Source organism: Geotrypetes seraphini, chromosome 11, assembly GCF_902459505.1.
Source record: "Geotrypetes seraphini chromosome 11, aGeoSer1.1, whole genome shotgun sequence".
Classification (NCBI taxonomy): domain Eukaryota; kingdom Metazoa; phylum Chordata; class Amphibia; order Gymnophiona; family Dermophiidae; genus Geotrypetes; species Geotrypetes seraphini.
In genome coordinates this window covers 131,368,123-131,395,593 of record NC_047094.1, presented here as the reverse complement: position 1 = coordinate 131,395,593, position 27,471 = coordinate 131,368,123, and the positions used below count along the sequence as shown (strand labels likewise).

The window sequence follows — 27,471 nt, the reverse complement described above, 5'->3', positions numbered from 1 at the left end:
GACTCCTTGATATCTCTCCCCACAATTTCCCCCAGGCACCCCGCTCATCAAATAAGTCTCTCGTATCTTCAGGCCACTCCGGACTCCGTCCCTTCTACCTTGCTGCACCTTATGTCTGGAACAATCTGCTCGACTCGATACGTCAGGCTCTGTCTCTGTCAGTCTTCAAATCCAGACTCAAAGCTCACTTCTTTGACGCTGCTTTCAATTCCAAACTCCAATCCTCTTGCTAAAAACCAATATCTGTCTTATCAGTCCCTCTAATTTCCCCACCTGAGCACAGTGTATTGATGCACCAACTTGTCTAGTTTGTCTGTCTTGACTAGATTGTATGCTGTCTCTTCTGGGTTTTGATGTATAGCGCTGCGTATGTCTAGTAGCGCTACAGAAATGATTAATATTAGTAGTAGTGGTAGATCACCACAAGAGTTATTTATTTATTGGGCTTCATTAACCACCTTTATGACGAGATTCAGTCCAGGTGTTATACAGCTAGTATAAGTCATCATAAAGAATGCCATTCACTCTTCAACTGTTCTTGACATGGGTTCATGATTTGATAAGAAATTTGCTTCAGGGGCCTTTCTCAAACATTTCAGTGGAGTAGATGACGGCAGATAAAGACCCGAATGGTCCATCCAGTCTGCCCAACCTGATTCAATTAAAATTTTTTTTTTTTAATTTTTTCTTCTTAGCTATTTCTGGGCAAGAATCCAAAGCTTTACCCGGTACTGTGCTTGGGTTCCAACTGCCGAAATCTCTGTTAAGACTTACTCCAGCCCATCTACACCCTCCCAGCCATTGAAGCCCTCCCCTGCCCATCCTCCACCAAACGGCCATATACAGACACAGACCGTACAAGTCTGCCCAGTAACTGGCCTAGTTCAATCTTTAATATTATTTTCTGATTCTAAATCTTCTGTGTTCATCCCACGCTTCTTTGAACTCAGTCACAGTTTTACTCTCCACCACCTCTCTCGGGAGCGCATTCCAGGCATCCACCACCCTCTCCGTAAAGTAGAATTTCCTAACATTGCCCCTGAATCTACCACCCCTCAACCTCAAATTATGTCCTCTGGTTTTACCATTTTCCTTTCTCTGGAAAAGATTTTGTTCTACGTTAATACCCTTCTAGTATTTGAACGTCTGAATCATATCTCCCCTGTCTCTCCTGGAGAATGGTAAGATTGAGATGCCTATAGAGAGTCGTTATGAAAGCAAAATTTACCTATTGAAATGTGAACCATGTCAGGGATGGTTGGAGAGAGAATGATTCTTGGTGGTGATTTCCAGTCTAAGATAAGTGTCGATATCCTATTTAATTATTTGCTTAAACCTTTTATTTACTACATTACTGGCCTGTTGATCAGCCCAAGAAAATTTGCAATAGTTAAAAACAAATCAACCCCCCCCCCTCCAAATAAAACATTATAAAAACAGACAACAAAACAAAGCATAAACATATTAAACTACTCCACCTATCAGAGACTTCTCCAGCAGTTGGATGGATTGTTGATATGCTGTAGATAAGTACTGGATAAGAGCAAGACAATGTATTTATTTTTACTGGTTCCATGTTAATGAAAAGAATCGAACCATTGAAAACCTTCCCTTTCCCACCCTCCTTTACCCACTTTGTTTCCACGCTTGGCCTTTACTTATTTCCTCAGCTATCATAGAGAACATGACTGAATTCCGTCCGGAAATATGCACCGACGCTGTCCAGCAGGGCCTCATGCAGTGGCTGCTGAAGAGGTTGAAGGTGAGTCTCCTACCGGTGGTTCAGATTTGATTTTAAAATTAAGAGCTAATGAGAAAAAGAGAAAGGGGGATAGGATTTGATATACCGTCTTTCTGTGGTTCCAATCAAAGTGGTTTACATATATTATGGAATCTTCGCACTATTAAAAAATATTTTGATTTAATTTCTTTTAGGTTATTGGCTCAGTCATCAATTTTGTCCGTTCTGGACTACTGTAATATTGTTTATCTGGGATCTCATTAAAAAAATCTATAATAGACTCAGAATAATACAGAATGCAACTGTCCGTTTGATTTTTGGCCTAAAAAAATATGACCATGTAAGCCCTTACTATTGAAAGCTTCAATGGTTACCATTCGAGGTTAGAGTTCTGTTTAAGTTTGGCTGTATTTGTTTTAAACCCCAGCCTACCTCTTTTCCCACTTCGAATTTTATAAGTCAAATAAGAACACATGTAAAGCTTATTGGTTTATATTTCCATCTGTAAAAGCATGCTGTTACAAAAGATTCTTAGGAAAATTAAACACATTCTTATTCCCCAAGCTCAGTCTTACTACTCATTTAGAAAATTTCTAAAAACTTACCTGTTGGACATATACAGTGTTCCCCCGGTCGTTCGCGGTAATTTCCTACCGCGAACCACCGACAAGGAGAGGGCAGCAGTAGAGAGCAGCCGGAGCGCCGGCGAGTGCAGGAAATCACTCGCTGTATGCTCCGACCGCCTCTTCCTGCACTAAGTCGGGCCTTATCCAATCAGGAGCTGCTTTGACACGCAGCTCCTGATTGGTAAGGCCCGACTTAGTGCAGGAAGAGGTGGTTGGAGCATACAGCGAGTGATTTCCTGCACTCGCCGGTGCTCCAGCTGCTCTCTCCTGCCTCTCCCGCTGCCCTCTCCAGTCTCCCCCGTGAAAAACTGTATTTGCGGTTTTTCAAGATTCACGGGGGTTCCTGGAATGGAACCCCCGCAAATATCGGAGGAGTACTGTATATATGACTTGACTGCCACTGTTGTATTTTCCAAGAGATATTTGACATGTTTATGTATGTGATTCACTGATTGTACAGCTATTTCTTGTTGTAAACTGCCTTGAAATAATGGTTTGGCGGTATATAAGAATAAATTCTTATTATTATATACAAGTTCTTATTTAATACCCGGGCAATGGAGGGTTAAGAAACTTGCCCAGAGCTGCACCAACCATTGTGCTATGTTCAGAAGAGGGTAATAACACCGGTGATCAGGTTTGGGTAAGGAGTGAAGAGGTAACAGCTGTCTGGAAGGAGAGTTATGAGTAGGGAAAAAGAGAAGGGGGCTTGTCGATGGTCTGGAAGACACTCGGTAATCACTTTTCATCATAATTTATTGCATCTGTTTTCTGATGCTAGCAGTATTCACTAATTTCAAATGCTTGAACAATAACCCACCCCGTAAATTTAATTCCGAGTGAGGCTGTATGGACTGACTCCCTGTTGCCGAGTGTAATCCTCTTTGCCTTGGTGTAAAAATTACAATCAAACGATTTCACAACTTGAAAAGCAGAAAAAGAAAAATACTTCTGCATTTGAAATTCTCCAGTTAATTCAATAAAATGGAAATGCGAAATGAAGACTCGCCTCGGTTCCATTCCACCGTGCATGGCTTAGCCCAGGGTTATCTTGTCATCGTGGACACTGTGTTTAATTTGACAGAAGACCAACAGCCAACACTTCTCTGAAGAGCCCCTGCTAATGAAACACATTTTTCGACCTTTGATTTTGGCAGGTCTGGTTGAGACTTTGAATCCTTGTCGCTTCTCTAGCATGCTGCCACCTGCCTACAAACCCGCACGATTTCAGAGGATTCAAAATACTTTTGCCTAATGCCTGCTCTTAGGAGCACATGATTTGGAGAGAGAGAGACGAGCGTGCTCTGTAGGAGCTGGCTCTGATTATTATGCCTTAGCCGATGTGTTGTTTCTGCCAGCTTCATCATAAAAAAAAAAAGAGGGAGAATTATAAAAATGTTAGCATGCTTAAACAGTGAAATCTGGGCCAGATTTTTCTCCCATAAACAAATTCAATCCTTCTAAACCCGGAGGTAGGATCTTCCTGTTGGTAAAGGAGTTTAGAATTTGCAGGATGCATCAATGTCATATATGGATTGGGTATAGTTGATCTCTTACTTGGATATTTTTAGCTTGGCTTCTCTCTGACTGATTCAGTCCTCGTAACATTTTAAATGTTGTTTGTTAAGCATGGAAGAGGCACTGTAGCAATGTGGACTCTGACTATTGCAGCGTTAATCTTTACTGCCATAGGTATATAGAGCTTTCTATGCTCTCATTCTGCAGCCTTCTGGTTTGTTGCTTTTCCCTTCCCCTGACTTGGAACCAGGGCCAGTTAACTTGTGTTGGGTGTGGAAATATCAAGTTTACCCTGCGCTGGATCAGTCTGTAAAAAGAGATGCCTATATTTTGCTATGTTTTGTTTTTTTTTTTTTTTGCCATTCCAAATACATCTAATATAATAAAGCCCTAAGCGAGCATGCGCACTCTCACCTGCGTGCTCCTGTTTTCCGTGAGCTGTAGGGACCCACAGGTAGGAGTGCGCATACGTGCGGCGGCGCAGAGCCTGTCGGACGCGCCGGCTCTTGCAGTCTGAAGGATGTGAACTGGCCAGGGTGACGTCAGTGGGGTCCGGAACGGACTTTAATTGCTGCCTTCCAGGCTTCTCCTCCTGCTCCAGCTGGGTACAAAAAAAAAAAAAACCCCAGAGCTCGCTTCGGGTCCAGCAAGGGCTGCGGGTCCTGAAACCTTCCGATTCCAGCAGCGTCTGCAGCACTCTACACATGCTGCTTCAGGGCCTTCTACTGAAGGCACCGAAGCAGCAGTGTGTAGAGTGCTGCAGACGCTGCTGGAATCGGAAGGTTAGTTGGGACCGCGGGAAGGGAAAGGGGGGGGGCGGTAAGGGACTAAGGGAGCCGGCCAGACCACGGGAAGGAAAGAGGGGGTAGGGGAAACGCTGCTGCTGCACAGGGAAGTGGTATGGTGGGAGGGAAATGGAGGGGGAGGGAATCCTGCTGTGGCTGCTGCACAGGGAAGTGGTGGGAGAGAAATGCTGCTGCATAGGAGGTAGGGAGAGAGACAGATAGAAAGAAAAGAAGAAAGACACAGGGGCAGGGAGAGACACAGAAAGACAGACAGACAAAGGGGGCCAGGGAGAGAGACAGACAGCGGGAGGGAGAGAGAGACAGAAATAAAGACACACAGACATATATTCTAGCACCCGTTAATGTAACGGTATATATATAATGTGCTCGTTGCCTTCTGCCAGGCACTGTACTTTTACCTAATGAAACACTTTTCAGTATTTTTTTAGTTTTTAAAAAGCTTCTCTTGGAGTAGAGATCATTTTAAAGATAAACAGCCCTAGGGATGAATATTTCCATAGACGCCATGAAAGACTTATGCTCCTCATTCTTTCCACAGTTACTGAAGCCATTTATTTGAGCGCATCAAGATTATTGTTGTTCAAGTTTGTGGCTTGTCAGCACAAATCTGTTGCTTGTAATGAAGCAGCAGAGAGTGAGAAGGGGACAACTTCTGCCGAATGACGTAAAGGAAAGGAGTGAGACGACAAGGGACGTGGGAATGGGGGGGGGGGGGGTTGTTGGTTGTATGAGCAGTTTGAGAGGAGGAAGAAATAGGGGTACTTGAAGAGTAGCAGAGAATGGAAGAGAAAATAGTTGGAGTTGAGGGGGGATGGGACATTTTAAGTAGCACTAGAAGGTGATCGTGATGTTGAGAGCACACTAAGGAAGGTAGACATAATAAAGGACGGCAGATAAACACCCGAATAGTCCATCCAGCCTGCCCAAGCATACACTTTCATCGTGGCGCGATGTCTATTAAGTAAAGTGGGGGGGTTCCCCCCCACGCCCCCCCCCCCCGTCGGAGCGCTAAAAACAGTAATTTAGAGCAGCGCGGCGGCGCGTGCTGCGCTCAATTGTCTGGGCGCGCCTTTGTCCTGGCGCGCTTTTGACCTGACACCATAAATATGAAAGAATGAATGCTGAAATTTTAGGTTATAGTAAAGTATTTAACATGGTGTGGAATCAAACTAATTTATAATGCAAAAAAATTGGACCATGTCACCCCTCTGTTGATGGACTCCCACTGGCTTCCTATTGCTCATCGAATCCCGTATAAAATATTACTGCTAGTTTTTGACATCTTTGAACTATAATGAACCTCAGTTCATCACTAGACTGCTCATTCCTTATAACGCTTCACAGAACCTTAGATCAGCATCAAAAAATTTGTTAACAGTTCCATCTTTAAAAATTATTGGTACTAGAAGACAAGATATGTTTTCAATTATCGCCCCTACCTTATGGAACTCTATACCTCAGTACATTAGAGACATAAAGGACCTCATTTCTTTTAAAAGAGCTTTAAAAACCTATTTTTTTAAGGAAGCTTTTAACATATGAATCTTAGATTTATAAATTTTGTTTTATTAACGCTAGGCTTAATATCCCTTAATTTTGCTTTTTTCCCTTCCCTGAGTTATTTTTTCCCTTAAATGTATATTTTCCTCTACAAATATATTGTAACTTTTCCCCTCTACCTGCTTGTTTCATGTGTGTTAACCCAGTATGGTTTTTTTTTTTTTTTTTTTAGGTTAAAGGTCAATGTATTTGTATTTATATTTTACCTGAATTGTACCTCGCTTAGGTATTTAATAAGCAATTTATCAAGCACTAATAAAACTTGGAAACTTGGAATATATGTCATGTACCTTTTCTTTTTATCTGACCTCCTTACACATCCAGGGTGGGCGGAAGGGTGGTGGGAAATGTATTATTGTTTGTTATTCCTATTTTATTTATTGTATGGAAATTATAAATGTAGATCTACTTTTATTAGTTAAGGGAGGGAGGGGAAAATGAGTGTTTTTCGAATTATTTGCATATTTAAAGTGCGTTTCTTGATTTGTTTATGTTTAAATTCATTGTATTGCACAATTTATATTTTAAAATGAATAAAGATTTACAAAAAAAAAAGAAGGCAGGGGAGTCTGGTGTGCCTTTTTATGTTTTTTCTTTTTACTGAGATTTATTTATTTCTGTTTCCATCAGGCGAAGATGCCCTTTGATGCCAACAAACTGTACTGCAGTGAGATTCTGGCCATCTTGCTCCAGAACAACGACAGTGAGTACACGGCTTGTTATTGATATTAAGTTATGAGCCGGGATCGTTGGTAGCACTCTCCTCCTCCGTCTCTGGCTGTCCTCTCCTTTCTCTCTCTCTCTCTTTTTCTTAAGTCTTTGTACTCTGTCAGGCTGTATTGATTTCTTCTGCTGATATATCAGTGTTAGAATGCTGTAAAATTTGACACTTTATTTCATTTTTTTTTTCCAGGTACCAGAGAATTGCTAGGGGAGCTGGATGGGATCGATGTGCTGCTTCAGCAGTTATCCGTGAGTAATACACACATCTCCTTTCTGCCAGACAGGCGCTTGCAAGTGGGTTTAATTACTCGGAGAGAAAGACTGGTCGAAGAACCTGTGTGTGTGTGTCGAAAGTATATGATGGCTTGGGGCATACACAACTTTGTTTGGTGATAGGCTCTTTTGATGCTTTTCATGGGGTAGCACATAGCACTTCGTGCTTTGTTAGAAGAGAGTTGGAGAATAGCTTAGAGCAATGTTTAACCAAGTTGGTCCTGGAGAGCCCCCTTGCCAGTCAGGTTTTCTGGATATCCATCATAAATATGCATGAAATTGACTTGCATATACTGGCTTCATTAAATGCAAATCTCTCTCTTTTTTTTTAAATCTTTTTTTTAAAACTTTCAATAAGTACAATACAGGATAAAAACATTTTACACTTTAAATATCACTTAATATTCTCGCAAGACACAAAGGGGTTCATAATAAAAAAACAAAAAACGTCTAAAAAGTGTCCTAAATGGCTGATCGTCCAAGTACCCATAACCAAAGCTGGTTTTTAGACGTATCTAAAAACAGCTTAGGCCTTTCCCTTGCCACTAAATGCACAGAGAGAAAAGAGGTGTGTTTAGAGGAGGGGAAAGGGCGGGCAGTGGGCGGGAGGTGGGCCAACCTACACCTAGGCGTACAACAGGTATAACCAAAACATTAACAGGTTGCTTAGTCGGCACTTAGACCTTTTTGACTTAGACGAAGTCAAACCAGGTCTAAGTGCCGAAAAAGGGGCCGCTGAGCTGATTGTGGCTGCTGCGATCAGCTCAGCGGCCCCAGCAACCTGCCTACCCCTCTACCGCAAGCATCGCGGCAGGAGAGATGCCTCATCTCCCCTACTGCGATGCCATCACTCCTCTACCAGAACTGCCGCGACATGCGGCAGGAGAGATGCCCTATCTCTCCTGCCGTGGGTCGCGGCAGTTCGGGTAGAGGTGTGATGGCATCGCGGTAGGGGAGATGAGGCATCTCTCCTGCCACGATACATCACCCCCAGCCACACACACACATCGGGGCAAGAGGGAACCTAAGCCCTCTTGCCCCGTTGAACCATGACCCCCCCCCCACCGATGACATCAGGGCAAGAGGGAGCCCCGGCGATCGTGCTCCCCCCCTCCCCCCTGCCGAGAACGAGCAGGCCAGGAGGGAGCCCAAGGCCTCCTGGCCCCGGCGATCCCCCCTCCGACACGAATGGCCCAGAAGAGAGCCCAAACCCTCCTGGCCCCGGCGACCCTCCCTCCATCTCGAACGGGCCAGGAGAGAGCCCAAGCTCTCCTGCCCCGGCAACCCCCCCCAACTGGATTGGGCCAGGAGGGAGGCCAAGCCCTCCTCGCCCCGGTGGCCCCCCCCCCCCTCCGACACAAATGGGCCAGGAGAGAGCCCAAGCCCTCCTGGCCCCGGTGACCCCCCCCCCCCGACTGGATTGGGCCAGGAGGGAGCCCAAGCCCTCCTGGCCCCGGCGACCCCCCCTCTGACATGAACGGGCCAGGAGAGAGCCCAATCTCTCTTGGCCCCGGCGACCCCCCACCCCCCACTACAATATGGGCAGGAGAGATTCCAGGCCCTCCTGCCCTCGACACAACCCCCCTCCCCCCAATGACCGCCCCCCCCAAACCCCCGATCGCCCCCACCCCGCCGACCCGCAACCCCCCCGGCCGACCTCACGACCCCCATACCCCCACCCCCTTCTCTGTACACAGGAGGGGCCTAAGGCTCTGGGCCTATTCTGATTGGCCCAGGCACCTTAGGCCCCACCTGTGGGCGGGGTTTCAGACAGCTGGGCCAATCCGGCCCCATTCTGGAGCCGGCTGGCCTGCCGGACGGGCGGGCTTGGCACCCGTCCATCCGGCTAACGTTAAAGGTACGGGGGTGGAGGGGTCATGGGGTCGGCCCGGGGGGGTCGCGGGTCGGCGGGGGGGGGCCGATCAGGGGTTCTGGGGGTGGGCGGTCGTTGGGGGGAGGGGGGTTGTGTTGAGGGCAGGAGAGCCTGGGATCCCTCCTGCCCATAATAATCAGTTTATATACCGCAAGGCCGTAAAATTCTCTGCAGTTTACAATAGTTAAAAAAACAATAAAAGAAGTTGAATAGAACTAAAAAAGTTAAAAGCCAATAATCAGAGACACTAAAATGATCAAAATAGTGCCTAATAAAATTTTTACGAATTAGCTGCCTAAATACTTCAAAAACAGATGTTTTTAGATGTCTCCTAAATTCCCCATAAGTGTCAGTAAGCAAAAGCAATTGTTCTAAATCCTTACCCCATAATGCTGCTCGATATGAAAAAAGATTTTGATGATGTTTTTTAAGTTTACATCCTCTAACAGGCGGAAAAACAAAATTCAGATGCGAGTTTCTCTTGTGTCTGTTGGTTGCAAAAGAGAAAAATCAATTACAGTCAAACCTCGGTTTGCTAGTAACCTGGTTTGCGAGTGTTTTGCAAGACGAGCAAAACATTCTCGCAAAATTTGTCTCGCAAACCGATTGTTGACTTAATTTGCGAGCACCCCCCCCCCCAAGAGAACCGGCATTGAAGACTACTGATTTAGAGTATTAACTCTTTAATTGGCAGATGGTGAAACGGCTGCTTTACGTTGAACGAGAGCAGCGGTGCCAAGTAAATAGGCATTTGGAGATGCAGATCTCCCATAAGAGCCATAGAAGACACATGTTGCTTCGGAGCAACAAGGCCAAATAAAGGGCTGCGAGAAGATGTGGTGAGCCCTTCTGAGTAAGGAGGTGTCCTCTTTGGGTTCTTACCAGTGAGCAAAGTGAGTGAGATTTGTGGGAGTACATGGAGGTGGTAGTTCTGGGGACGAGAAAGAGTGATGTAGGTTCGGGACTTACAATTTTCCTGCTTTGATAGTTTTCTGCTGTATTTCCCAACCAGATCATTTTTATCTTCCTCTGATTTGTCAAAGCTAAAAGCTATGGCCTAGATCAGGGGTAGGCAATTCCGGTCCTCGAGAAACGGAGCCAGGTCAGGTTTTCAGGATCTCCACAATGAATATGTATGAGATGGATTTGCATGCACTGCCTCCTTGAGATGCAAATCTATCTCCTTGTGACCCTGGGCAAGTCACTTAATCCTCCATAGTCCCAGGTGCATTAGATAGATTGTGAGCCCACCGGGACAGAGAGGGAAAATACTTGAGTACCTGATTGTAAAAACCGCTTAGATAACCTTGATAGGTGGTAAATAAAATCCTAATAAAACTTGAAACTATCTCATGCATATTTATTGTGGAGATCCTGAAAACCTGACCTGGCTCCGGCTCTCGAGGACTGGAATTGCCTACCCCTGGTCTAGATTCACTAAACTCGCCTTTCTGATCTGATCTGTGGGCGATCAGTGGCCAAGTCTTGCCGGGTGACCGATTCACTAAACAGTCCTCATGCAAATTATTTGATCGGAGGCACGCCCCACACCAACCGCACGGATCTCTGCAGAGCGATCCAGACGCATTCGCAGACCACACAAGCGAGGTCAAAACAAAGGGGAGGGGGTTGGCTGCAGTTTTGAATGGCCAGAACACGCTGCAGCCAGATGGAATAGAACACGCTTTAGCCAGGACAGAACACGCTGCAGAAGGAACAGAACGTGCTTTTAACCCGCGGGTTTAAACCACGGGCTTGCACTGCAGGGAAGGGCGGCAGAGAGCAAGAGAGTTGGCAGGGACAGGGCGGCCGAGAGCAGAAGAATCGGCAGAGCTTGCCTTCTTGTGCTTTTTGCACAAGGGAGATGTGTTTAAAATGTTTTATTTTTGTTTTGATTCTGGGATATCGGGGTTGAAGGGCTGGGATTTCAGGGCGGCAGAGAGCAGGACAGTCGGGGTTGGAGAAGGCTCGCAAACTGGTCAGAGAAGACTGTCAGCATAGCTATTGCTAGCAAGCAACGTTTTTGGTTGCCCTAATCAATGTCAGCAAAGGCCTATGGGAAATTATATCAATCTGACTCTGGAATGTTGATGCAGATAGACCCTAAATGCTCCTGCACAGAATTCACATCCATTAAGCATCCAGCCAGACTGGATTGTTTATCAAGAAGATAGGCTGCTCGAATGGGACAAAGAAGCCAGAGACTAATCCCATCTACCACGCCTGCAAGTATCACACCTTCCTTATCAATTAAACTAACCATTCAAACATTCAATTAAACTAACCATTCAAACATTCAATTAAACTAACCATTCAAACATTCAATTAAACTAACCATTCAAACCATTCAAAGAGTTTACAAATTCTAAACAGAAAGATACTGGGAAATTCAATAGATTCTATATTAAGAATAAGAGTCCAAGCTATAAAAGGCTCCTCTCTACAATACCCCCCTCTCTTGCTCCTCTGGCTCCTTTTGCTCCTCTCCTGTCTCTCTGGGACCCGAAGCTTAGACCATCACCTCCATCCTCCTTTCTCTCTCTCTCTGCCTCTCCCTGGAACTTCACGCTTCTCTCTGGACTCTGTAAGGCAGGGAAACTGTTTTGCTCGCTCTCTCCTCAATTGTAAGGTTTACGAATATTGCTTTTCTGTAAGCCTATTTCTATAATATATTCTTTATGCAATCACCTCTGGCTGTGTTTCTTGGTGAATCTTCTGTGAAGGTATTGAACTCGGGACCCAGCATTTGTAAGGGCGCCTCACATAATCCCTACAACCTCACATTGTGGGTGCACTACAATCCTTACATTCTGTGGGCTCACAAAGACTCGCAAAGCTTAGTGAATCTAGCCCTATGTTCTTTCTGTCCAAAGCAGACAAAAATAAGACTATGGAATATTTGGAGGGCGATAATCGATCCTCTGTTAAACAGTAACTCCATGACAATTCATTTTTGTTTTATCTGTGGACACTTTCTTTTTCTACCTTTCTGTTTTTAGGTGTTTAAACGTCATAACCCCAACACAGCAGAGGAGCAGGAGATGATGGAAAATCTCTTTGACTCACTCTGTTCCTGCCTGATGCTGAGCTCCAATCGAGAACGTTTCCTGAAGGGGGAGGGTCTCCAACTGATGAACTTAATGCTCAGGTTTGTGTGTATATCTCTTAATTTAGATATTTTTATATTGTTTACTTCTCTACATAAGAGTTGCAATGCTGGGACGGGCTGAAGATCCATCGAGCCCAGTATCCTGTACCTTGCGATATCTTCAAGATGCAAAACAGATTTTGTGCTGCTTATCGTAGCAACGACGGCTTATGGACATTTGTTTTAAGAAATTAGCCAAACCTTTTTTAAACCCTGCTAAGCTAATGGCTTACACCACATTTTCTGGCAACAAATTCCAGAGTTTAATTGCACGTTGAGTGAAGAAATATTTTTCCCGGTTTGTTTTAAATTTAGCAGAGGGACAGATTCATTTTCAGTCCCATAAACCAGAGCTGATCTGTGGCTCATCCATTTTCAATGGTGATCTGGTTAATTTCCAATAGATGTCTTCACAGTGCAAAGTTGTTCTCAGTATTTCGTTTCTTAGTTGCCACTGTAGAAGAAATCCAACATGGAATGGATATGGGAAATAAATATTCCTCTTACTCTTAGGTCTCTGTATAAGCAAGATTTATCCTTGCTGTTTGGATACAGGAAGCCCTTTAATTAGCAGGGCCAGTGGTGTGGCGCCTTCTGACTGCATTAGCATTCACAGTTTTACAAAGGTTTGTTTTCCCTGCACATCAATTTTCTGCATTTGCTTGCACAGTCTATGACCCTGTCCCAGCTGGAAGATTACACCAGTGAGAAAACCAGTCCCCGGGCCCTGCTTAGGGTTTTTATTTTTATTGTCAGCTGATGGCAAAGGAGCTGTGAAGGACAGACTGGAATTTAAACAAGAAAAGACAGCTGTGATAGCAGCCCCCGGGACAAGCTTTGGTGCTGGAAGATGAACCAGCCAAAAATTAATGGGGCAATTCATGTCACACTCATTATTTATTGCAGTATAATTGGTGCTGGGTCCTTGTTCTGCCCACGGATCGCAACCCAGAATGTTGATTTACAGGTGGAAGACGTCCTTACATTAGTCTTCTGAACTTAAAATGCTGGGATCAGTAGTCCAGTCTTAGCAGATTGTCTCACATGTTGGCTTTTTGTGTTTAATTTTGGTGGGTTACAGAACAGCAAACTACTCCAACAAATCTGACGCCTTTTGTTAATTAAAATTTCATTTAAAAAATCACTACTCGCAAGAAACCCCAAAAAGGTATCCAGTGAACTACAAAAACTATAGGATGCCTTTGGGTGTCTGACAGTGTTTTGTATGGAATTAAAAATAAAATTATATAAAAAAAAACCCACTATTATATTACTGACTCGCATAACAAATCATTTAAAATAATTAATTGGCTGCATATTCTTATTGGGTTTTTTTAAATGAAATCTTAACATATATTTGCATCTTCAACATGGGAGTTATGATTTTTACATCTGCACTTAAAAAGGTAATAAACAGAAATAAGGTTTATTTTATGATGGGAGATTCAGAGCCTTGAAAAGTTCAGGAATCTGATATTGATTCAAGATGGCGTCAGGCTAGATGCGCTGAGGAGCCGCTCTGAGGACTTTCTCTCTACAACAATTTCTTAGTGGTTATATCACCTACCCGATGCCTAAACGGAGGGGGCCGTAGCGCCGCTGGTGCCTCGCGGCCCACTGTCACCCCCGCGGTCGGCGATAGCGGGGAACTCCTCAGACGGATGCAGGGAGCATTTTTGGCGTCGGAGGGAGGCCCGCAGAGGAGTAGCGGCGTCAGCGAAGCCGTGGTGATTCCTCCGGGATTGGAGACATCTCTGAGCCCCGACGTTAGGGCACCGCCCCCGCAGCCTCAGTTAAGCAGCTCTCCAAGGGGTAAGGGAACCCCGGATGTCGGGGCCTTGCCTTCCCCTGAGGCAAGTAGTCCAACACAGAGCCTGCTGACAGGAGCTCTCATGGATATGAGCTCCTTTGAAGAAGCTGAGGGAAAATCACCTAAGGAGAGGCGAGCTAGCCTTCAGGGACAGCGACAAGTTAATCAACTGGACGGTGAGCACTATGACACTTCTTTACGTTTAATTTCTTTGGAAAAATCCTCAGAAGTAACTCTGGACTCACTATGGGATCTTATGGCCGGACTAGTGAAGACCATAAGTCCCAAACTTCAGTCAGTTGAGGAGGGGAAACTTAAAGAACTGAAAAATGAAATGACTGCCTCTAATTCTTATGTTCAAAAGCTTGAACAGGAAATTAAATCATCTAAACAACTACAGGAAACTTTAATGAAAGATAATATAAATCTCAGGAGAAAGATGGAGAATTTGGAAAACAACTCCAGATACAATAACTTAAGATTAATTAACTTTCCTAGGCTACCATTGAAACCATCTAGAGAAATGTTTAAAAGATATTTTCTTGAAGTTTTGGGGGCCTCAGAAGATTCATTACCTCCTTTATCACGAGTTTATTATTTACCTAATAAGACTAAATTGCTAAAAAAGTCTTCGGACCAAGGATTATTGGATGTATCGGAGTTATTGGAAAAATCTGATAAAGAGGCTGTAGAACCGAGTACTTTGATTATAACAGTAGCTCTCTCTATTGATAAAGTTTGGTTGTTAAAACTATACTTTAAAAATAGACAGAAAGAATTCATGGGTTGTAAAGTGCAGATATTTCCTGATCTTTCACGAGAGACTCAAAAGCGTCGCCGTGAATTTCTTATGTTGAAGCCAGGTGTTACATCTTTAGGTGCTACTTTTTATTTACGACATCCTTGCAAGTGTATAGTGCATCACCGATCAGTTAAATATGTTTTCTTTGAGCCTAATCAGTTGACTTTTTAGGCAGAAAAACCATAAGCCCTAAGATTATTGATTAATCCCAGCAATCAGCCCTCTAGCTAACTTTATATGAAAGAGTGTACATTTGTTCAATTCTTTTCTTTTGTTTTCGCTAAGAAATCTTGGATCCAAATTTGAGGACTTGAGCATTTTAGTTATACATGATCTTAATGTTATTGGAATGTGTCTTGCTTTATGTGGAATTGCTAATCTTGCTTTCTGTACAAGGTTATTCTTGATTATATGATTTAAAAATCAATAAATATATTTAACATAAACAGAAATAAAACAGATTAAAAAAAAAAGAAAATAAGACGATACCTTTTTTTTTATATAATCGGACTCACTTAGAGACCAAAGAACATAAGCTTAGCGCACAGGTATCAAATGGGATGCCCAGCTCGCTGATGTCCGTTAACACATGCTAAGGTTTAGTAAAAGACTTTAATAACTAAGGATAAAATGTGCATCTTAGTATGCACTAACCTTTAGTGTGTGCTAAATCAGTTAGAGCACACATTACTAAAAGGATCCCTAATATATTTTAATCCACTAAAAAAAGGTATCTTATTTTCTTTTTTTGTTCAGTTTTATTTCTATTTATTATCTTTAAAAATGGACTAACCCAAACATCTGGGCCCGTACTCGGGCTCGCTTGCTTCCTGGTAGATGCTATTTTTTTGTCTACGCCGCTTTGGGTGGCAGAGGTGTTTACGTCTGGCCGATTGGACCCGTGATTTAAAACCTGGGCCCTTCAGGGCCTTGCGGATTTTGGGGATTTTCTTCAGGAGGGTCGGATTGTGTCCTATTCAGACTTACAGGAGGCCTACGACTTGGGGGACCTGGATTTCTTCCGATATCGTCAAGTTTGCGACTTTCTACGGCGTAGGGCCCTGGGCGAGTTGTTGCTCCCGGAAATCTTGTTGGAATGGGCCATGGGTGGCAGTTGTGGCCAGGGATGTGTTACTCGCTTTTATAAGGCACATACTACCCAAAATGCCCCACCTGTCAAATATATACAGGTTTGGGAGACTTTGTTGGGGCGGACCTTTGCTCCTAGATGGTGGGCCAATCTTTTCAAACACTTGCTGCGCCCCTCAATTGCGAGCTCCTTGGTGGAAAATGGATATAAGATGCTTTACCAGTGGTATCTTACACCAGTTCGCTTGCATCGTATTTAATAATAATAATAATAATAATAATAATAATAATAATAATAATAATAATAATAATAATAATAATAATAATAATAATAATAATAATAGTTTATTTTTATATACCGCCATACCCATGTGAGTTCAAGGCGGTTTACATTGAGTTACATTAGGATCTGCATAGACAGGCAGATTTACAATTATTTGTCAGAATTACAGAGTTGTTATTAGAATTACAGATTTGTTATTAGAATTACAGATTTGTTATTAGAATTACAGAGTAACATAGTTTCAATTATTTATCAGCTTAATTTGAACTAGACAGAGGATGCGGAAAGAGGGGAAGAAAAAGGAGCAGGCCTCATGAGGGGGCCAGATTGGGGAGGGGGGGGAGGTATTGTCAGGGGGGGGGGAACCTTTCGGGTCTTGTTTGTGGAATAGGTAAGTTTTAAGTGATTTTCTGAACCCGAGGTAATTGGGGGCCTCTAGTATCATTTGTGCTAGCCATGGGTTCAGCTTGGCTGCTTGGAAGGCGAAAGTTCTGTCAAGGAATCTTTTGAAGAGACAATGTTTGGGTGAGGGGAAGGCGAACAGCTGAATACGACGGGATTTGTTGTTGGTGCGGTAGAGGTTGAAGTGAGGATTGATGTAACTTGGTGAGGACCCATTTACCGCCCTGTAACAGAAGCATGCGAATTTGTAAAGGACTCTAGACTCGAAAGGCAGCCAGTGGAGTTGGTGGTAGAATGGGGTGACATGTTCCCATTTCTTTAGGCCAAAGATGAGGCGCACGGCGGTATTCTGGATTATTTTTAGTCTCCTGGTTGTTTTCTTTGTGGCGTTAAGGTAAATGATGTTGCAATAATCTAGAATACTGAGGATGGAGGATTGTACAAGAAGGCGGAAGGAAGTGTCATTGAAGTATTTTTTTATGGTGCGAAGTTTCCAAAGTGCAGAGAAGCTTTTTCTGACGACGAGGTCGGTGTGCTTTTCTAAGGAAAGGTTTTTGTCCAGCGTGACTCCCAGGATTTTTAAGGTTGGTTCGAGGGGGAAGGTCGTACCTTTCAGTTGAATTGTGGTTTCTTTGATTTTGTCATTGGGGGTGGCTAGGAAGAATTTAGATTTATCGGGGTTTAATTTCAGTCTGAATGCTAGCATCCAGAGTTCGATTTGGTTGAGAATGTTTGTAGTGTGGTCGAGTATTTCATGTGACAAGTTAGTGAGTGGGATGGATATTGTGATGTCGTCTGCATAAATAAAGAATTTGAGCTTGAGGTTATGAAGAAGGTTGCCTAGGGAGGCCAGGTAGATGTTGAAAAGGGAGGGGGATAAGGGGGAGCCCTGCGGGACCCCGCAGGTGTTGTCCCAGCTGTAAGAGAAAGAGTTGTTCTTGCATACTTTGTAGGATCTATTTCTTAGGAACCCCTGAAACCAGTTAAGGACCTGGTCTGAGATGCCAATGTGTGCCAGGCATTCTAGGAGGATGGTGTGGTCTACCAGGTCAAAAGCGCTGCTCAGGTCAAGTTGTATGATTAAGGCACTTGAGCCCTGAGTGAAGAGCGTGTGGAGGTGGTCGAGAAGGGAAGCTAAGATGGTTTCCGTGCTGTGGTCAGTGCGAAAGCCTGATTGACAGTCGCTGAGTATGTTAAATTTGTCTAGGTATGTAGAGAGTTCCGCCTTTACCAGCCCCTCCGCAATTTACTCGCGGACCTGCGGCTTGTGTTGGAGGCAGTGTGGACAAAGAGGTACGTTTTTGCATATTTGGTGGGATTGTCCTAAAGTGGTCCCCTATTGGTCTATGGTGTTTGATATCCTTACTGAAATTTTTCATAGGCCTATTCTAATCTAATCTAATCTAAACCTTAAGTTTATATACCGGATCATCTCCATGAGAATGGAGCTCAACACGGTTTACAAGAACTTAAAATAGTGGGTAGAGAAGAAGAAAAAGGATTACATGAACTTATGTGTAGAAGGGGGGAGAGAAAGGGGGGAAGGATAGAGCTACAATTTGCTGAAAAGCCAGGTTTTCAGTTGTTTGCGGAATAACTGAAGGGAGCTCAGGTTCCGCAGCGGGGTGGTGAGGTAGTTCCAAAGACCTGTGAGTTTGAAGAGAAGGGATTTTCCCAGTTTGCCTGAATAGTGGATGCCGCGTGGAGAGGGGAAGGCTAGTTTAAGCCTTTGGGCAGTTCTGGAGGAGTCGGGACTGGAGGAGTTGAAAGACAGTGGGATAAGAGGAGGCAGGATTCCGTGAATGATCTATGGGCATTGCTTTATTGCATATGCCGCATGGGGCGTTGCCACGCCCCTGTCGGACCTTGGATTTCCGTGTGTTTACAGCTAGCAGATTGTTGCTGGCTGCACAGTGGAAGCAGGCGACATCTATAGGGGAAATCGGCTTTTATTTTTCGTGCGCTCCTGCCTAATCGCCTCTCTCGGTTTCTGAAGGTTTGGGATCCTTATATTAGGTGGTCATCGGTTTCCTAGTGGTCTCACCCAGCTACTTTTGTGGTTTCTAGTTAGCTTTCTGCACACACACAGGGTGGGGGGTTAGGGGGGGGTGGGAGGTGGAGTGGATGGGGAATTGTCTTGATTTGGACTGTTTTGTCTCGTACTGAAGAATCCCAGTATGATTTTTGGCGGGGTGGGGGGATGGGATTGTATGGGCTTTTGGAAGCATTGCTCATTGGTGTGTATATTTTTGCATTTCTTCAATAAACTTTTGGAAATAAAAACAAACCAAAAAATAAAAATGGACTAACACAGATTTTATTCTACATTTACACTATAGTATGTGGGGGGAAAAATTTTTTTTTTACTGTTCAAATATTTTATTCATTTTCAAGATAAATATACAAATAATCATAGGAAATATACAAGTATACAAAAGTTAACTAAGACATGAAACCATCTAGTAGAAAATATCACAGATGATATACAGTAAAAGACTACTGATTAAAAAAACAGTAGAACTAGTGCCTCATTTCAAACATATATAGTAAGGCCAGTACATATAATTTAGCTGAAAATGTGCATGAAAAGTTCCCAATGAGGCTAAGGAAATAGTGATACAAGTGAACCTGTCGCAATGGACTTCCTCTCTTGACAAGGAGGGCGAAAGCCGGCTGGGTCAGTTGCACTGTCTAGTGAATGTGGCTGCTGGAATTCCTCTTCTGTTCTTCCAAACATAAGAACCCCAAATATCAATTTGTCTTTATAATTTATCTTATTATTAAGAAGAAAAAAGGATAAAAGAGAAAAATAAGATATACAGTAAAACTTTGGTTTGCGAGCATATTGCGTTCCGAAAACATGCTTGCAATAACAAACACTCGTATATCAAAGCGAATTTCCCCATAAGAAATAATGGAAACTCCACAACCCAAAAACTGTAATACAAAATACTATACGTACTTGTATTGGAAGACCTCGCTCGTTTAGAACAGTCACTACACTCCCGCAGCGTCAGAAAGAGAACCACCATCAGCTCAGTTGTGATGATGTGACGTGTGTATACTGTATGTACTCGTATTGCAAGACCTCGCTCATTTAGAACAATCACTACACTCCCGCAGCGTCAGAGAGAGAAGAACCATCGGCTCAGTTGTGATGATGTGACGTGTGTATACTGTATGTACTTGTATTGCATGACCTTGCTTGTATATCAAGTTAAAATTTGATAAAATGTTTTGCTTGTCTTACAAAACACTTGCATACCAAGTTACTTTCAATCCAATGTTTTACTGTACTAACAAGCTGATGAGAGGATTTTTTTTTTTCTGACTAATGTTGGCTCCGTGTATGTGAGCAGTACATGAATGCTAATAAGCTCTAAGGACTGTCTCACTGAGCTCTAGAAGTCTTTTCCTCCTCTCCTACATAATTTGTAACTGTTTCCTTGACTTAGATCAGGGGTCTCAAAGTCCCTCCTTGAGGGCCGCAATCCAGTCGGGTTTTCAGGATTTCCCCAATGAATATGCATGAGATCTATGTGCATGCACTGCTTTCAATGCATATTCATTGGGGAAATCCTGAAAACCCGACTGGATTGCGGCCCTCAAGGAGGGATTTTGAGATCCCCGATTTAGATGTAACTTTGAATAGAAGACGTACATACAAAGATACCTTTTTTTAATGGGAGCTTTATAGTTGCATGTCCCTAGTCATCTAAGACTGCAGCTTGATCAGCCTTGATATTTGGGGTTCCTTTGATAAAGGCTTTTTTTTTGTAGTGTGGGATTCCGAACATAAGCATTGCCATACTGGGTCAGACTGAAAGTCTATATAGCTAAGTACCCGGTTTCCAAAAGTGGCCAATCCAAGTCACAGGTACCTGGCAAGATCCCAAAAGAGTGAAACAGATTTTATGCTGCTTATCCATGTTTCCCTGAAAATAAGCCCTAGCATGATTTTTGGGGTAGGTCAAAAATAAACCCTAGTCGCCAGCAGCAGCGTTTCCTGCTGCCCCCTCCCCCCCCCACCCCCTGACCGCAGCAGAACCCCTGCTGACACTTCCATCTCTCCCTTTCATTAGAACGTGGCAAAAATCTAATCAGGCTTCTTCGCAGCCTTCTCCTGGGTGTTCTGTGTGCCGCGTTGCTGATGACATCATCAGTGATGTGGCAGAGGAACGCACGGGAGGGAGAAGGCCGCGAAGCAGCCTGATTAGATTTTTGCCGACGCTGCCGTTTGCAAGGTATATTGGTCTCACAGTCGGGAGACAGAGATGGAAGTGTCTGCTGGGGTTCGTCTGCGCAAGGGGGGGATAGAAAGATTCTGCACGGGGGGGATGGGAGGAAGGGAGGTATTGAAGCTGTGCAAGGGTTCTGCTGCACATGGGATGGGAGGGAGGGAAGGCACAAGGGGATAGGTAATAGTGGAGGAAAGATGCTGAACATGTGGGGGAAAGAAAGGAAAGAGGAAGAATTGGGGTAGAGGAGAGGAAGGGAGAGATGATAATTGTACATGAAAAAAAGAAGACCTATCCCCAAAATAAGATCTAGTGTGTTTTTGGGGCCCCAAATTGATATAAGACAGTGTCTTATTTTCGGGGAAACACGGTAGAAAGAAGAAGTGGATTTTCCCAAGTCCATCTTACTGAGCCTGGGGGGTGGAGTGAGGTTGGAAGGACTCAAAAGAGGAGGCTCAACAGAGGAGAAAACATGGTGTGTGTTGCACAGAGTAGAACCCGTTTAGCCATACTCTACATGCTTCTTGTTAATTCCTGCACTCGATGGATCCTGTTTTAGTTAGGTATTATGAGTTCCTGCACATAAGAGCCACTACTGGTTTGTCTTTGTTGCCAGCAAAGCCCTGGTGCTGGCTTGCTTCTGAGCATCAGGCAATAGTCTGCTTTCCATGGTACACCTGATCAGGTCAGTCGGCGCTCTCTTAAGACATAATAGTCGAGGTGTCACTCCAGAACTGGGGCTTCTTTCTGCAAATAACCCATGGGAATTTTGTATTTGATAGGCAACTTCCTTTGTAGACGTGGCCTGTGGCTTTATCTTGCTAAAAGGAAAAGAAAATACTTAAAAGCTTTCAGAGGGACAAAGAAAGAGGAACAACATTGACAGTTTCTTTGGAAATGGAGACAGGAACCTTTATTATCTTAGCTGTAAAATCCTGCTACGGTTGGCAAGATAAGAGACCGCCACATTCCCCTGGGGCTCCCCTGAGTGACGCTTGTCTTTATTTTATAGTGAGGATGAAAGGAACTTGTTTTTGTTATTAACTACGGGCACAACATCCTAAAGCGAATCGCTCAGTCTTTCTGCAAAGCTCCTTCTCTTTCTCGTCAGACAAATTACCTAAGCGTGGCTTCTGAATAGTAAAAATGACCCACGTTGTGGGAATCTTTCAAAGTAAAAGCACAATGTTTCATTAGGATGGGGGCTCCCATTTCAACCGGAGGCTATAAAGCTTGTCACTATGTGGACGCATTGCAGACGTCTTGCTACTAGACATTCAGGTTTGCTTCTAAAGGACCGCAGATCTTTGTGCAAATTTTTTTTTAAAAAATATTCTTTATTCATTTTTAAAACTCAACAGCATATAACATCATTTTATACTTAAATACATCACTTAATAGCCTATCAAAATCGAATTCAGATTCCATATCCCTCCCCCATATTCAATAACTTTCTTCAAACATAAGAAAACATATAATAAACCCTCTTCCCCACATTATTTGCACTCATAAGAGAACCAAAATACCCCCCTCCCCCCACCTTGGATGTGCATATGTAAGGGGGAAAAAAATGATATTCATTCATTACAGTATTTTGTTAATGGCTCCTAAATCTCCTGAAATTTCTTAAAATTCCCCTGCTACATGTACAAATTTTTAAAAAGTGTCATAAAATCAATCCATACAGTGTGTGTACTGTAATACACAGAGTAAGGAAAGTGGATAGAATTAATTGACATCGTTTTTTTCGTTGACAAGCGGGAAATAGATATTTTCTAATGACGCTGGTAAGGCAGAGAATCTCAAAGCTCAGATAAGGTTCTTTCCGGGTGACCAAGTTGCTTATGTGAGAACATTTTCTCATCTGCATGCTGATTGGGTGCAGGGTTTTCTGTTCGTGTTTTGTGGTAATTTTCATTTTTTAAGGCATTAAAACGCCTCTCATTGCTACGAACTTCTTCATTACGCTGCTTCTGCTTCAAAACCATAACAGGTTCATCGCCAATCTACCTGTCGCACCATTTTGAATTTCCAAGCACCACTTGCGCACGTAGTGCCTACCTGTTTGCCTTCCCATCCTTGAAGGGCTGTATCTGCAAGAGATTCCTCGATAGATCACCGTCGTTCCAAGCAGGCAAATGGAATAAATGTCTAACCACCCTCATCTCAAATTCACCCTCGTACCAAACCTTCAGGAAATCAATTAAAACCGATCTCTTTGATAAATTTCTCTGACTCCTTTCCTGCCTTGTTGTATCTCTGAAATACTTCCGGATATACCTGACTACTGTTGGCTTGCTAATGTCATTTAAAAGTCTTTTTTTGTAACATCGCTGTCTGTGTACAGTCTCTTCCTCTGTAAACCGCTCTGAACTGCTTGTGGTATTGCGGTAATCAAAAATCAAATTATTAGTTATTATTATTACATTAGTGATTTCTATTCCGCCTGTGCCTTGCGGTTCTAGGCGGATTACAAATTAGAAGAGATCTGGACATTACCTAGAGAATTACGTAACAATGATTACCGAGAGAATTACATAACAGTGATTCATGTACTTTACATGGTGTGGTAGAGGATTATAAATTATAAGATACCTGGATTTTTCCGAAAGAATTTCATAGTAGAGAATCAAGTGATAACAGGGTACAGTGGAGAATATCAGTATATACTGGTTACAGAAGAAAAATTACCTAACAATGAAGGAAGAAGTTTGTTGGATACTGAAGGTAGATGCTTATTTAGGAATCAGAATATTTTTGGAAGGTAAGGCTCTAAGAGTTGACTAAAGTGTTATTCACGAGAGGGAGAGCTTGTGCGAAGGGGGAGGAGATTAGTTAGTGGGGACGTGTTTTTTAAATAGAAATGTTTTGATTTCTTTTCGAAACACTTTGATGTCCGCCAATAGGTTTTTCAGCACTCTTACCCCCCTCTTTTACAAAGGTGCGTTCAGCTTTGTAGCGCGTGCTAAACGCTTGCATGTTATCCTATGGATGTGTTAGTGTTTAGCACGTGCGTGGATTTAGCGCACGCTAAATCCACGCTAAAACGCTTAGCGTGCCTAAGCTCCATTGGCTCCCAGTAATCTCCAGGATCCACTTCAAATGTGCGTGTCTGGCCTACAAGATCCTACATGGCATCCTTCCTGCCGTTATCCCTCTATCCTGGAACTCCCCAACCCCTACTTCCTCCAGATCCTCCCAAATTTTTAAACTCTCCTTCCCTTCCATAAAAGGTATTTCCCATGTAGGCAAACTTGGGAATCATTTGCCTCCACATTTACATTCCAAGGTATCCTATAAGAATGTTCTGTGATGATCTAAAAATGCATCTCTGTACTGTTGGAATCCGCACTCTAGCAGCGGTCCCCAACCCTGTCCTGGGGGAGCACCTGGCCCATCGGGTTTTCAGGCTAGCCCTAATGAATATGCATGAGAGAATTTGCGTATAATGGAAGTAACAGGCATTCAAATCTGTTCCCTACATCTTCATTAGGGTTAGCCTGAAAACCCGATTGGCCTGGTGGTCCTCCAGGACAGAGTTGAGGATCACTGCTCGATAGTACTGTTTTAGGGGTCTGGAGCAGTGGACAGGCTGATGCTTGGTTATCATGTACTGATAGTTGACTTTTGTTCTGTCCTCTTCTATAACGGAGTTCATTTCTGTCGATGTTTTTATTGAGCTGTAAATCGTCTTGACTTTGTATTCTTCAAAATTTTGTGATTGGATTGGTTTATTTATCCGCCTTTTACAAGTCAAAGTACATCAACACATTCATCAATATACACAAATGGCGTTTCAATCATTCTACAAAAATTAAAATTGACCACAGCAAGTTACATGACAAACTGACATAACAACATTAACATCAGCAGACAATCCTCCTATCCCAAAAGGATCAGCTCGATGAACTTCCCATGAAATAGTCGTAGCAGCGCCGATAAAGACACCTGGAACGCTCTCCCGGTGGAGATTGCTGTGGAACCGACCATTCTAGGATTTAAGAGCAAGTTAGATGCACATCTCCTCAGAAGGCAAATAGAGGGATACCGGTGACTAAGTTTTTGCCAGGTCGCACCTGGCTGGGCCTCCGCGTGAGCGGATCACCGGACTTGATGGACCCAGGGTCTGATCCGGTGATGGCAGTTCTTATGTTCTTATGTACTGTATATGTCATACAATAGAACAGAGGACGTTTTAACAAGTTCTTACAGGCCTGCAAACTCTTTGGTTGCTTAATGAAAGATGGAAGCTTATTCCATTCTTCTGGACCACTAGAAAATAAGATTAAATATTGAACTAAGGCCAGTACTGGGCAGACTTGCAGGGTCTGTGTCTGTATACGGCCGTTTGGTGGAGGATGGGCTGGGGAGGGCTTCAATGGCTGGGAGGGTGTAGATGGGCTGGAGTAAGTCTTAACAGAGATTTCGGCAATTGGAACCCAAGCACAGTACTGGGTAAAGCTTTGGATTCTTGCCCAGAAATAGCTAAGAAGAAAAATTAAAAAAATTAAATTGAATCAGGTTGGGCAGACTGGATGGACCATTCGGGTCTTTATCTGCCGTCATCTACTATGTTACTATAGATGAAAAAACCTTTTCTCTCACCGTCTTCAAACTTTAGCTCCTTTCTAGTTGATGTAGCCAAGTTCCTCTGTGTTGCCGAGCGAAGCTTTTGCATCCCAACATTGGGTGATATGCAATCCATCAGATATTGTGGGGCAAAAACCCTTGCATACTTGAATAAACCAGCAGCAATAATTTATACTAGATTCTAAACTCAGTTTTCAACCAACATCAAATTTTGATAAACATAGCAATACAAAAATGTGATAAATGAGCTTTTGGGGGGTCTGTTTTCATCACACAATTTTTTTCCCTAGTTAAGGCAGCTGTTGTCCATTTCCTCTTACCTCCGTTACCTGTAGTGGAGAAGGCCTGTTAAAATGATCACAATCTATGGCTTTAAATTTAACTCACGATCTCCAATAATGCACAAAAATTTCAAATGAAATAACTCATTAACACTTAGTTACCACCACCAATGTTATAACCTTTCACACCATGTTCCTCAGAATGCCACACAGAAGGACAGTGTGGTAGATTGAGGCAGAGCTGTTCTAAGTTAAGTGACATTTGGTAGTTTACCTTAATATGAGCACTGGCACTTTATAAATTGAATATAAACAGAGATGACTAGAGATTTTAGCACATCCAAATGAAAGTATTGGTTTATTTATTGAAATATCACACCGTATAAGGTTTCCATGAGGACAGCTACCACACTGTCCTTCTGTGTGGCATTCTGAGGAACATGGTGTGAAAGGTTATAACATCGGTGGTGGTAACTAAGTGTTAATGAGTTATTTAAATTTAACTGACATTTTGGAAAATTCCCAAGAAGAAATTGAATGTCGTGGAACAATAGTAACATATAACATAGTAACATAGTAGATGACGGCAGATAAAGACCCGAATGGTCCATCCAGTCTGCCCAATCTGATTCAATTTAAATTATTATTATTTTTTTTTTTTTTTTTTCTTCTTAGCTATTTCTGGGCGAGAATCCAAAGCTTTACCCGGTACTGTGCTTGGGTTCCAACTGCCGAAATCTCTGTTAAGACTTACTCCAGCCCATCTACACCCTCCCAGCCATTGAAGCCCTCCCCTGCCCATCCTCCTCCAAACGGCCATACACAGACACAGACCGTGCAAGTCTGCCCAGTAACTGGCCTAGTTCAATATTTAATCTTATTTTCTGATTCTAAATCTTCTGTGTTCATCCCACGCTTCTTTGAACTCAGTCACAGTTTTACTCTCCACCACCTCTCTCGGGAGCGCATTCCAGGCATCCACCACCCTCTCCGTAAAGTAGAATTTCCTAACATTGCCCCTGAATCTACCACCCCTCAACCTCAAATTATGTCCTCTGGTTTTACCATTTTCCTTTGTATTTGAACAAGACCTTAATGCTGTATTAAGAATTTTTTTCCGGAATTCTCAAAAGTCTTTTTTGGGTCAAGAAATCTGGATCTTCCCTGATGTGACAAAGTCTGCCCAAGATCGAAGGAAGCTATTTCTAGCTATGAGGGAAGAAGTAAAAAGTTTGGGTGCTACGTTTTTACTTAGTTACCCCTGTAAATGTTTAATTAGATACGCTGGAATTAAATATGTCTTTTTTGTTCCTTCGCAGCTTTCTGGACACTGTAGGGCAGTCTAAAAGGAAAAGGCTGGTTGCTTATTAACATGTTAAGCCATTTTATTATGTATTCCTAGGAACATAAGATGTCCGTGTCTTTTTCTTATTGTTTTCCCAAAGGTATTGAGGACTTCTTAAGAGTTTAAAAATATGATAGAACTGTAATACCTACAAATTTTTGGGATATCCATATTAGGATACTTCTATTTTATTTTCTTCTACTTTGAAATGATAACCATATTTGCTTTATATATACTCTGTTTCCTGTAACAAGTGGATTCTTCTGGATTTATTTGAAAATGTATAAATAAAGATTTTTTTTTAAAAAAAGGCATACATGAAGGGGTGTGGGTGGGTAATAAAGATTAAATCCTATAATGTAT

The 27,471-nt window shown here is 42.9% G+C and overlaps 1 protein-coding gene across 2 annotated transcripts in view; it reads left to right on the top strand.

Annotated features, from left to right (window-relative positions):
• The window catches only part of CTNNBL1 (catenin beta like 1), a 234,562-nt gene that overhangs the window by 137,163 nt on the left and 69,928 nt on the right, over positions 1-27,471 (top strand). For both annotated transcript variants that reach the window (XM_033963856.1, XM_033963855.1), the window contains exons 7-10: positions 1,671-1,762; positions 6,882-6,954; positions 7,165-7,223; positions 12,120-12,268. In XM_033963856.1, coding sequence (XP_033819747.1) covers positions 1,671-1,762; positions 6,882-6,954; positions 7,165-7,223; positions 12,120-12,268 — 373 coding nt within the window. The remainder of the gene's footprint in view (positions 1-1,670; positions 1,763-6,881; positions 6,955-7,164; positions 7,224-12,119; positions 12,269-27,471) is intronic.